General features: G+C 44.8%; 1 protein-coding gene across 6 annotated transcripts in view; it reads left to right on the top strand.

The window, feature by feature from the left end:
• The first annotated feature begins 3,797 nt into the window (after window positions 1-3,797).
• CTNND2 (catenin delta 2) overlaps window positions 3,798-13,032 on the top strand; it is a 576,017-nt gene continuing 566,782 nt past the window's right edge. For 2 of the 6 annotated variants that reach the window (XM_054164401.1, XM_054164402.1), the window contains exon 1: window positions 4,857-5,027. In XM_054164401.1, coding sequence (XP_054020376.1) covers window positions 4,991-5,027 — 37 coding nt within the window. In that variant the 5' untranslated portion in view covers window positions 4,857-4,990. Of the gene's footprint in view, window positions 3,890-4,855; window positions 5,028-13,032 lie in introns of those variants that run through there. The other 4 variants (XM_054164400.1, XM_054164398.1, XM_054164403.1 and 1 more) reach the window with 4 other exon arrangements.

Raw genomic sequence — 13,032 nt, 5'->3', positions numbered from 1 at the left:
TCATGGAAAAACAAACCTTCAAGGAAGTTAACTGAAAATCAGGGTAGATACAGCATGCCCAAGCACAGACCAGCTAAGCCTAAAATTACACACTATGTCTGAGAAGGCTGGGACTGACCAAAAATGTGGGCAATCGCCACCTGTCCCTGCTTTTGGCTTGTGAGAACAAGAGGCTTAGTCACTGAGAAAGCAGTAGGCAGACAATACCTATTAGAGAGGGGACAACCTCTTCCAGAAGTCAGTTCCACTCCTTTTTACCTCCTCACCTATCATTGTTCCTCCTTATCCTTCCTCCATGGCAGCAGAAACAGGAGCAAAAAACCGTTTGTGGAGATCTGGTTCAGCTCCCTGGTCCCACTCCTCTGTATCTTTAAATAGGGCTCAGTCTGACCTCCCCTGGTGGAAGGTGAGGTAACCCATGAAATGTTTAAGGATGTTGCTAGGTCATGTAGAAAAAAGAGAGGCAAAAGCCCATTTAGAGCTTAACCTGGCCACTGCTGTGAAGGACAACAAAAAATCTTTTTACAAATATATTAATGGCAAGAGGAGGGGCAAGGACAACTTCCACTCCTGAATGGACATGGAGGAGAATACAGTAACTAAAGATGAGGAAAAGGCAGAGGTACTTAACACCTTCTTTGCCTCAATTTTTAATAGCAAGATAGGTTGTCGTCCAGACAACTGGCCTCCTGAGCTGGCAGTCGGAGGCAGGGAGCTGTATAGTTTCCCTGTAATCCAGGAGGAAGCAGTTAGAGACCTGCTCAGCCACTTGGATCCCCACAAGCCCATGGGACTGGAAAAGATCCATCCTAGGGTGCTGAGAGAGCTGGCAGATGAGCTGGCCAAGACACTCTCCATCATTTTTCAACAGTCCTGGCTCACTGCAGAGGTCCCAGATGACTGGAAGCTGGCCAATGTGATGCCCGTCCACAAGAAGGGCCAGAAGGAGGAGCCAGGGAATTACAGACCTGTCAGCCTGACCTCAGTGCCAGGAAAGATTATGGAACAGGTCATCTTGAGTGCAGTCACACAGCACATACAGGATGGCCAAGGGATCAGGCCCAGCCAGCATGGATTCAGGAAGGGCAGGTCCTGCCTCTCCAACCTGATCTTTTTCTCTGCCCAGGTGACCACCTGGTGGATGTGGGGCAGGCTGTGGATGTAGTCTACCTGGACTTCAGCAAGGCCTTTGATACTGTCCCCCACAGCAAACTCCTGGCCAAGCCGTCAGCCTGTGGCTTGGACAGGAGCACTCTGTGCTGGGTTAGGAACTGGCTGGAAGGCTGAGCCCAGAGAGTGTTAGTGAATGGTGCCACATCCAGCTGGCAGCCAGTCACTAGTGGTGGCCCCAGGGATCAGTGCTAGGCCTCACCCTGTTCAATATCTTCATTGATGATCTGGATGAGGGGATGGAGTCCATCATCAGTAAATTTGCAGACAGGTGGGGGTTGGTCTCTTCTCTCAGGCAACCAGCACCAGAACAAGAGGACACAGTCTCAAGCTGTACCAGGGGAGGTTTAGGCTGGATGTTAGGAAGAAATTCTTCACAGAAAGAGTGATTGGGCATTGGAATGGACTGCCCAGGGAGGTGGTGGAGTCAGTTACTGGAGCTGTTTAAGAGGAGACTGGATGAGGCACTTGGTGCCATGGTTTAACTGATTAGATGGTGTTGGGTGATAGGTTGTACTTGATGATTTCTAAGGTCTTTTCCAACCTGGTTAATTCTATTCTATTCTATTCTATTCTATTCTATTCTATTCTATTCTATTCTATTCTATTCTATTCTATTCTATTCCATTCCATTCCATTCCATTCCATTCCATTCCATTCCATTCCAATGGGAATGTTGAAAGGTGATGCCTAAAGAATGAGGGCAGTAGGAGAAGGAGTGGCTCTATGAATAGTGTGATGCTTTAAGGCAAATGCCTACCAGGTGAGATAGTGATGGGAAAGGAGGAAATCTTGTGTAAGAAAAGCAGGTATCTTCAGACACCTCCCATATTCCTTCAAAACTCTTCAGACTCTAGCCCTTGCTTCACCTACAAAGGGCTCTCATTGCTGTATGTCTTCATTACTACTGTGTTTAAACTTCCAGGCACCACCACTTCCACACTAGTACACACAGATATAGGTACCTGGGTAAACTTTACAGATGGGGAGAATCAGGTGTCTTAGGCGCATTCTTCACTGGCACACTGCTTATCCTGCAGTTAGGCCAGATGTATACAATTCCCAGGGTCATAAAATACTCCTATTACATGGCTGCATTTCATAAGGAAGGAAAGGAAGACACAGCCTGTTTCTAGCTCTTCTGTATCCTCTCTCTTTGTTGACAGAAATGTCTTTCTGAAGAGAAAAAGTTGGGCTAGAAAAACTGGATCACAGGATGCTACGGTGGACTGTTACAGTGGGATACTATGACACCTAGTAATTCTATCAGCAAGTACATCTTGAGGCTTAATAGTAAGATAGTAACTCTAGGTATCTACCTCTACTACTTTCAGTCCAGTATTTGATGCCTGTCTCAGAGTGGGAATCACATACCCAAGTCTTGCACTTGATAGACGTTATGTTCTTCATCCATATGTAGATCATGAACTGGTGTTTTTTCCTTTTTCTCTCTCCCTGTGAAAGGGTAGCTGCTGATGGGTCTCTTCATACTCTGCAACACTTCAGAATTAGAACATTTGTCAAGAACTGAGAGACATGTCTGATTAGGAGTTTGAGATTGGAAGAGCAGCCTGCTTCCCAGGAAAGGGCCTTAGTTGTCAAACAGTAGGCTAGGCTACTGTGCGATAACTTTTTTCTTCCACCTTTTCATTTTTCCAGCCTTGGAGTGCAAGGGCAGGTCTGTACTGCTGTTTACAAGTTTGGATAAAGACGGGGAAGACAACTTTTCTTCTTTCATCAGATAAGGAAAAGATTCAGATGGGCAACCTCTTAATTACTACAGATAGGTTAAGTTACTTAAAGTTGAATATGTTATTCAGTTAAGTAGGGTCCTCTGAATACTAATTTTCTCTTCCTGCGGTGCATCTTTGAGGAGATGAAAACAAGCATGTGTATTGTGAGGCTAGAGATAGCTTGATAAACAAACTGATGTTAGGGCAGAGTGCACAGAATTCTGCATTTAATGCGTCCCCAGTTAAACAGCAATAGTACAATGAAGCCAAGTCATATAGGGGAATAAAACAGAAAAGGAGAGCACAGGCAGAAAACAAGTCTTTCTGGCGCTGGACACAGCACGAGGAATGCAATGAACGCGAGACGCATTCTCTGCCCTTCTAGCGAAACGAAAGGAGCGGTAACTACATCAACCCTTAGTGAGGTGAAGTTCGAATGTTGGGAAAGCCGCGACAACGCAAAGCGAAAGGTGGCAGCAGCGAGTCGCTCTGCAACCCGACCGCGGCGGCGATCCTTACCGCTACCGAATCGCCAAAATCCGCCTACAGATACATCTTTCAAATCCAGCCGTTAATAAAGCTCCTGCTATGATTTATTCAGCCAACTGTGCGGCGGACTGGTAGTAGAACGGACTCGGCGAGACTATCCGAGAGGATGAGAGCACCGGCGCCCAGGTTCGCTCGCCCCGCTTGCGGCGGGAGCCGCCAGCCTCCCCGTACGCCTGGGGGAGATACGGGTTTGGTCCCTGCGAAGCCGGTGTCGTGGAGGGCACGGGTTCAGGCGGGCAAGTAACCGACTGTAGGCGTTGCCCTGACGTCTCAGCCGAGTAGATGGGTTTCCCGATCGCTACGTTGATACTCAACTTGCTGCGACCGTGATTTAGCAGCAATTACCCCTGGCAACAACAACAAAAAAATCGGTGTTTTTCCTCAGATAACAAAACTGCGCAGCAAGTTAAAAGGACTGATGGAATGGCAACTTTCAGGTGAGTGCTGCAATAGCATTTTACACAAGTTTCTCAGCAAAAGGTTAAGCGTACGTAGGAGTAAACACCACCTTCCATATTCCTTACCTTCTTTGCTCCCAATAAGTCTGATGACAACATGGTAGAATTTTCTACCTAGATTTCTCAAGGATGGGGAGAGAGAACCGATGGAGAACCGAGCCAGGGGACTAAGCTGTAGTTTCCCTGTTGCTTTTACCGTTTTGGCTGGCAGACTTCGAGTATCCGACGCCCAATCCAGGACTGCAGGAGCCACTATCACTGCCGAAGGGCTGCTCCCCACTAGCCCAGTTCCCCCCGCCCCGGAGTGCGACCCTACACCTGCATCCTCTGCCCGCCGCCCCGCATCCCCCTTCCCCAGGAAACCAGAACCCCTCGGCCGCGGCGGACAGGGGGAACAGAAGGACGCGCTCCTCCGCACCAAGGCCGCTACTTCGCGCGCAGCGAGGCAATGGAACCCGGCCCAGCCCCACCCGGCGCAGGCGGTGGCAGCGGCTCGGAGGGAGCGGAGCTGCCCGGCTCCCTCCCCCCGAGTCAGCGGCTCAGCCGCGGCGAGCGCGCTCCTGCTGGGGAGGGGACGGGAGAGGGAGGGGCGGAGGCAGGCGGGGAGAGAAGGAGGCAGGGCGGGAGGGAGTGCGGCGGCAGATGCTGCGGCGGCGGCTGTGTCTCCTTCGGCCACATCCCGCGGCCGGTGCGCCCGCCCGGCGCGCTGCGCTACGGCGCCGCCGCGCAGCCTGCCCCAGCCGCCGCCGCCGCAGCAGCTCCTTACCTCGTCCGAGCGGTGGGCCGGTGGATGTTGAGCCCGCCTCGGTCTGGCAATCAGCGGGCAGTTGTCCTGCGGCGGAACCCCTCGGAGTCGGATCAGCGCGCTCGCACGGACACGGGGGGACACGGGCGCACACGGGAACACGCGTACGCCCTGGGGGGGCGGGGGGAGGGGGGGGGGCGGCAAGACGAAGATGCTGCAGCTGGGCAAGGTCAGGACCTTGCGGTGAAGCTCGGGGCCGTCGCTCGCCCCCCCCTTTCCCCCACACCTTACATTCTTGCCTAGCGGACTGAGGATTTGCTGTTGGATTTTGGTATATGTTTGGGAGAAAGCAGACTGAATCGGCGGCGATCGGTAAGTACGACAGACATCGTAATGGTGCCAGGTCCGTCGTCTCCTCCTCCCTTTCTGCTTGCGTGATATTTCTTCTTGGTGCGGGCTCCTGTGCTGCTCCTCTAGGCAAGGCAGCTGGGCTGGGTTGGGCTGCTGGGAGCTGTGTTTGTGCTTTCAGCGGAGAGGTAACGAGTGCGTTATTTTCCCTCGTTTCTTCCTCCCGTGCCACCGCCCCCCTTCCTTTCTTTCTACGTTAGTCGTTGCTTATGTAGGGCATCCGCGGCACCGTGTCTCCCGACGCCCTGCACTAATGTACTCGTTAGGGCACTGAAGTCGTGGGCCGGGAAGGAGGAGGAGGAAGAAGAAGAAGAAGGGCTGCGGGGCTGCGGCGTTCCGCGGGCGCAGGCAGCGCCCTGCCGTGCGCGGGGCCCGGGCGGGTAATGCCGCGCGATGGCCCGGGCCTCGGGGCGGCTCCGAGCGGTTGCTGCTGCGTGTGTCCGTGTGTCTCGTCTGTGGGTCCCTGCTGCTGTGCTTCTGCCTGTGTGCGCGGCGCGGAGGGGGCAGTTCTTCCTTTGAAGCCACCGTCTGCGAAATCCTGCGCTCGAGGAGCGGGCGAAGGGGGTGGGGAGGCGAGCCTCGATGTGCACTGTGATGTTTCGTTGTTCTATTTTTAATGGCTGAAAGCGAAGATGCTTTTCTTTCCCTTACCTTACTCTTATTCTGGTGTGTAATGTGCTTGCATCGATCGGACAAAGCGTAGCTTCAGCTGAATCAAATCACCACAGAGGAGGTGCAACAGCAGTACAGGCAGTAACGTGTAATAGAAAAATTCGTCTGACCGGAGATCTTGGAGAAAAGTGAAAAAAACCCCAAAACCAAAACACCCCAAAAAACCAAAACCCAACCTGGAGATCATTTTAGAAACCGTGTTAATTTTCCCCTGGAGGGATTATACGAAAGACTGTCTCTTGTGCAGAGAAATTTTCCTTCTCATACTTTGTTAGTGTGCTTTGTTTTCAGAGTCAGGGTGTTATGATTAGCCCTATGAATTATGGAAGAATATCCAAAACATACAGAAAACATTTAAAAGTTAATAGGCCTATTTATTAGCCCAGCTGCTAACTTTTTTTTGGTTGTAGAATCATAGAATCAAATAATCAGTCAGGCTTGGAAGGGACCACAAGGATCATCTAATTCCAACACCCCTGCCATGGGCAGGGACACCTCACACTAGATCAGGCTGGCCAGAGCCTCATCCAGCCTGGTCTTAAACACCTTCAGGGATGGGGCCTCAGCCGCCTCCCTGGACAACCCATTCCAGGGCTTCACCACTCTCACAGTGAAGAACTTCCTTCTCACGTCCAGTCTGAACTACAGTTGTAGTACCGGGTATTTGTGCTCCTTAAAAGGTGTATGCCTTTTTAATGGCAATAGGAAGATAAAATAAAAACTTAACAATGCAGAGTCATTTTCACGGGCTGTGTAGGTAGACTATGTAACGTGAGAGAATTGGCCTAAGCTGTCATTCATAGCAGACCTCTCCATAGAGTACATCACCACTTACATATCTCAAGATAGCAAGAGGACTGCCTAGTATTCTCCAAAGTTTATGTAAGTGTGTTGTGGGCTTTTGCAAAATCAAAAGAATCACATACTTAAGGATCTATTTATCCTGTCTTAAAAAAAGAACTTACTATCTAACTCATGTAGGTTGGGTTCAAACAGCTGAATTGGCATGGTGTGAGGCAGTTAGGTGCAGGTCTCCAAGAAAAGCTACTAATTGTGGGCCTCTGATACTCAAATGGCTTTGAGGGTTTTATGAGCATATTTATACAGGTTATCTGGGGAGGAGCCTCAACCCTAAACCCAAACCACCAAGGAAGACAGTTACATATAAGCAAAACTTGAACATTCTGTGATGATTGAATGCCCTTGTAAGACTAATTCTAAGCCAAGTTGGTGAAGCTGTTTCTTCTTAGTCTGAATGACTTGTGCCTTCGGAAGTCTTGACACTATCAGTTTGCATCCTGCAAAACTGCGGACAACTTGTGACAGATCATTCTCATTAGTATGAAGTTGATTAATAGCTTGGGACTGCATTGAATGTGATTATTTTGAATGTCATAGTACCGAAACAGGGGATCGCATCTTTACCACGTTGTTCAGAGACAGTTTTTGCAGTCTGTTATATAAGAGGCTTGAAAAAATAGAGTAGCGGTCTCTGCTGAGTATACTCACCAAAGGAAATATCTACCCCTGCAATCTACTGGTGGAAAGCAAAGTCTTTCTAAATGCCAATCACATGACTTTATATGAATTGCAAGAAAGATGCTTTTGGAAAGGAACTCCAGCTGTGGTGCTTGAGTTCTGTTTGTCTGGTACCTTAACGGACATGAAAAGTGATAAGTAGCTCATCAGGCAAACAAGCTTGTGAGTTTTTCTGGTTTTTTGAATAACCAGAAAACTACCGAAATAGTTTCATCATTGTGTAATGAACTCTGACAGACAGCTGAACAAAATAGAAATAGTAGCAACTAAAAGAAAAGGTGTTTGCATAATTCTGATTTGCATAATTTGCACATACTGATGGATGGTTTCAATTTAATGACTGTGATTTGGTGTTAAGTATTTGTTTCTCAAGATGTGTAAAATCAACTTGTGCTACAAAGGAAATGCCAGAGTATCAAATTTTAAGGGTTTTAAGAAATGCATTTTTAGGTAGAGCTGTAAATTAGCATGCAGATGGAGCAGATAACAGAATCAGCAGAACTCATGAGTGTTAAATTTTGCACTAAATTTCAGATACATTTTCAATGTCATGGTTCAGCATGATAGGAATTTTAGGACTTACCACTTAAGGAAATTCTAGCTTGTTTGGATTTCAAATATACACTCCAGAATTTCCTAGAAGCAGTTATTTTCAGGAGTATCAGCATGATAAGGAAAATACATTATTGCAGTACTCTTTACCTGTGGTTTTGATGCTTATTGATTGTGCTTGTAAGTCATGAAGAGTCTGATATTTCAAGTTACACCTGAAGTTTGACAAAAATGAAATTAACTGTTTCTTCCCTTTGAAGGTCTCAGTAAGATCTTATTACTGGATGCTTTTTTGATGCTTACTTAACTGCACAATATAAATTCATTAGTTTAATTATTAATAACATAGAAGTAAGCAATATGCCTTAATGGAGACAGGATTTTAAAATATGATACATTTATTTTTTAAATGACAGAACAACTCAAACAGAACTAAAACTCTTTTGCTTTTGAAGAAGCAATTATTTTGGGCTTTGTGTGGTTTGTGGTTTGTTTTGTTGTTTTTTTTTTTTCCCTGTCAAAACTTACTGCACCACTTAAAAACATCTTTCTTACCTTTTCCCTTTTGTTTTTGTTTTTGATGGGGGCATGATGCAAAAAGTTGTTTCTTGTATGTCAGCAGGGAGTCTCCATGCAAGACAGGCATGCAGTCCTCAAGCACTTTAGTATGACCCTTTGGCTAATGGCTCTTCCACAGTTAAACTCACTTGGAACGATGTCTCAATGCAGCATGATACAGAAACAATTTCTTCTACCCACTAGGGATGTGCTAATTTGGTGTCATGAATGGGTTTTTTTTGTAAAAGCAGATTACTTGACCAGATTCTCTGGCAGTATCATGAACAAAATTATAAATTCAATGCAATTAATAAAAATATCACATCTGATTATATATAAACTGATAGCCATGTTAAATGACTTTTTATTAGTTGCCAGATTAGTGTAAAACTAAAAAAACCCAAAAAACATCATTTTATCTCTGAGAGCAAGTATATGGTGTTTGTATAAATTGCTTTTGTCATGCTAACTTTTAGTGCATGCTACTGGCTCTTCATCTGCCTGTTCTATTTTACAAAATTCAGTTAGAATAGTAAGTAATAACTTCAAGGGACATAAATCATGGAAGAGTGTGTATTGTCTTGTCCTTTTGGCCCCTTCCTATTTTACTGAAGTGTCTGGGGGAAGACCACAGGGATATAATGGAACTTTTGAACTTCATACTTCTCAGACTTAATAAAAAGTAATAATATTCAAAAAGTTAATATATTAAATAATCATGTTTGGTGTTATATATTATGGTTTACTGTGTTAACCATAATGGTTCTACTGTAAACCAAACTTTTATTTTCCACTTGTTTTCATTCATTTTGAGGAGCTGCAAAAATGCAGAGTCCACTTTGAGTAGTAACATGTGAAATCAAGAATGTCTTTGAGCCAAAGGGCTCTTGCATAAAAGGTTCTCTGGGGGAAGATTTTGCATTTCCCCAGCCTGTTGCATCCCTCCTGCCCTGCATCCCCCTCCTCCCCACCCCCCTTTCTTTTTTACAATTTTTTTCTTTTCTTGCAAAGTTTGCAACATCATCTGCTGAAAATCCTCACAGAGCAGCAATTTCATTTTGGTCAAGAAAATTACTTTTGGAAAATGACAGTAAAGCTTAAATTTGTCTACTTACTGTAACATAAACATTCTTATTACCCATAGGTACATTCTTCTCTCCTAACACAGCCAATAATTATTAAAGTAACTAACAACAAAATAAATCTTTAAGTCCGAATTTTTGAAGGGAGTCAAATGAAATTAGGTAGCATAAATAGGGATTCTGATAGAGTTCATTGGAGGTGTTTAGAAGGAGACATGATGGGGTGCTTGGTGCCCTGGTTTAATTGATTAGATGGTGTTGGATGATGGGTTGGATGCGATGATCTCGAAGGTCTCTTCCAACCTGGTTTAGACTATTCTATTCTATTCTATTCTATTCTATTCTATTCTATTCTATTCTATTCTATTCTACTGGACGAGACTTAACTCTTACATGTTCATTGGTGTCAGATTAGTATCTTGTAAATTACTAAGATGTTTGGGGAAATAATTAGAAATAGGTTTCAGTGTGGTGTTAGAAATTTGCTGTACCTTTTAGCACTGCTACAATTACTAAAACTTGCAATTTCTTGCATCCCCTAAGAGTCTATGCTTTCCATCACAACCAGCACTTTGGAAGGTTGACTAGCAGGACTCTCAGAGATAACTCTTAAGTGCCAGACAGTGACTACCAGGGAGTCTGTTGTATTTTAGTTTGTGCTTCCCAAGAGAGTACTTGCACAATTTTTGGAGATGAGTATCTGAAATGTAAGAAAATAGGAATCAGATGTTGAGAACATGTGAACCTTACCAATTTTTAAACAGTTTTCCACCAAAATATGGGTATTTCTGGTATCTTAGCTGATCTACAGGTGGTAGGGGATTTTTGTTTGTGTTTTTTTGTTTGGTGTTTGCTCTAGTTTTGTTTCATTTTTTTCCCCAAATATTTGTATTATTTTAGATTTAACTAAGTGAAGAATAGTAACTTCAGCTCTTAAGATGACATACATGACTATGTGAAGCAAGTCCTGGCATTCTGGTGTTTTTTCCTAATGTACTCCACTAGGTCGTAATCAGGTTTCTTTTAAAGCAGGTTGTCATTGTCTCAGTCCAATTTGCTTGCGTAAAACCAATCATTTTTCTTGCCAAAAGATTGACTGTTTCTTTACTTTAGCATACAGCAAGGCAAAAGCCTTTTAATGCTCTCCTTTTTTTTTTTGCATGATAAATGACATGGAATTGGATATGGAGGTTCATAATCAGTGAAAAACAGTGCGAAGGCAGAAAGCTAGGTCAGAGAACAATTATCAAAGGAAACAAGAGCTTAAAACTTTTCAGTGATGGAACTGGCTCAAGATTAGATATAGAAAGCCTGCTTGTTGTCTTGTATGCCAGAATTTTTACAAGAGATGAGTTCTGTGAATAAATAGATACTTGAAGGCATGAAAGTCTGTTATAGGAGTCTGTTAAAGGCCACTCAGCTGAGATGGAAAGACAGATGAATTATTCTGTAAGCAACTTGGAGAAATCTCACGATTGATAGCCCTCATTCTTGTGGGGAGCAGATATCCCAGATATCTGCTGGACATCCTGCTGACCCCCATCCTTCTACAAGAATGGAGAACTCTATCACTTTACTATGCCTCAGGCATCCTCCAATCATCACATCACTTGCCAGTCCTCTGTTCACAAACAGCAGGTCCAGAGGAGCACCATCCCTAGTTCACTCACTCACCTATTGTGTCAGGAAGTTATCTTCCACACACTCTGGGAATGTCCTAGACTGTTTCCTCCCTGATGGTTCTAAAACTGGCTGGATGGCTGGACTCAAAGAGTGGTGGTGAATAGAGTTAAATCCAGTTGGTGCCCAGTCACAAGTGGTATTCCCCAGGGCTTGAGGGGACTAAGTGCACCCTTGATAAGTTTGCAGATGACACCAAGCCAGGAGGGAGTGTTGATTTGCTGGAGGTGAGGAAGGCTTTGCAGAGGGATTTGGGCAGGTTGGATTTATGGGCTGAGGCCAACTCTATGATGGTCAACAAGGCCAAGTGCTGGGTTGTAAACCCCCCATGCAGTGCTACAGGCTTGGGAGAGAGCAGAAAAGGACCTTGGGATGCTGGTTGACATCTTGCTGAATGTGAGCCATTAGTGTGCTCAGGTGTCCAAGAAGGCCAACAGCATCATGGTCTGTGCCAGGAATGGTGTGTCCAGCAGAAGCAGGGAAGTGATGGTGGCCCTTTATTTGGCCCTGGTGGGGTTCCATCTCTAATACTGTGTTCAGTTTGGTGCCCCTCACCACAGGAAGAACATTGAGGTGCTGTAGTGTGTCCTAAAATGGCAGCCAGGCTGGTAAGGGATCTTGAATGCAAGTCTTTTGAGAAGCAGTTGAAGGAGCTGGGGTTGTTCAGCCTGGAGGAGAGCAGGCTGAGAGGAGACCTTATCACTCTCTACAACAGCCTAAAAGGAGGTTATAGTGACAGGGGCCCCTGCTAGGTAACAAATTAATAGGACTTGAGGAAATGTCTTTCAGTTGCACCAGAGGAGGTTTAGATTGTATATTAGTAAAAATGTCTTCACTTAAAGAGTCATTGGAACAGGTCGCCATGGGTAATGTAGTCACCATCCCTGGAGCTGTTTAAAAGACGTTTGGATTGGGTGCTTAGGGACATGGTCTAGCAGTTGTGCACAGGGAGATGTTAGGTTATGGTTGTACTGTGTGATCTTATGGCCTTTTCAAAATAAAAAAATCTATGATTCTTAATATTTATTTCTCACTTACATTTCTTACAACTCAGCTTCAGGACAGCTTTTGAACTTGCCAAATGGCATCATCTCATTTCTGAATGGTGTGATACCTCTGAAAGTTGGATTCTGTGCAATCTAGGTGAAGTCTCACAGAAAGTGGGAGTTGGGGTCCTAAACAATGTAGATGCTAAACACAGAGTGGATAATTTAGTGAATTGTTAAAAATCAAAATCTAGGTCAGTCTGTGAGTACCTGGACAAGTTTCAACAGGATAGTTGTATTTGACACTTCCTAAATATTTTCGATGAAGATCCTTGATCACCACATGATGGTAATCTGAACCTTCAATTCAGTGCCTAACTGCTGAGCTACTGTGCTTAAAAACACAGTGAACAGAACAAAAAAACTTTGAGTATTAAAAAAAAAAGTTTGTGCTTTAATAAAGGAGTTTGACAGTAATTGATGAATTGCATAATTCTTCCTGTTCCTACTTCAGATGAAGCTTATGTCATAGGAGTAATGTGACTTTACATGTGGATTTCCACTGCAGTGCTGAGGTATATCATTTGGTAGTACAGGGGAAAAACTGGAAGTGTGATAGTACATCTCTTCTTTATAAGTGCCAGTAATATAGAAGGCCTATAGTTATTGCCATTAAACCAACATAAGGCCACTGACTTCTGTTTTCTGTATTTCTGCCATTGAACCGTGATCATAGCATTAATGCCTAGCAGAAGGATTTTAAGTAACAAAGTTGGAAGTACTGCTTAGAGATCAAGTTAATTCCCAAGTGCCTCTCAGCTATGTCTACATGATTTTCAGAAGGAAAAGTTTGGTTGACTCTGTGGAACAAATGGTGTTTGCAATCTGTCTTGGACCCTA

This window comes from Dryobates pubescens, chromosome 9 (genome assembly GCF_014839835.1).
Source record: "Dryobates pubescens isolate bDryPub1 chromosome 9, bDryPub1.pri, whole genome shotgun sequence".
Lineage (NCBI taxonomy): Eukaryota > Metazoa > Chordata > Aves > Piciformes > Picidae > Dryobates > Dryobates pubescens.
Note: the sequence above shows the minus strand (reverse complement) of the source record. Positions and strands in the feature narration are given on the sequence as shown.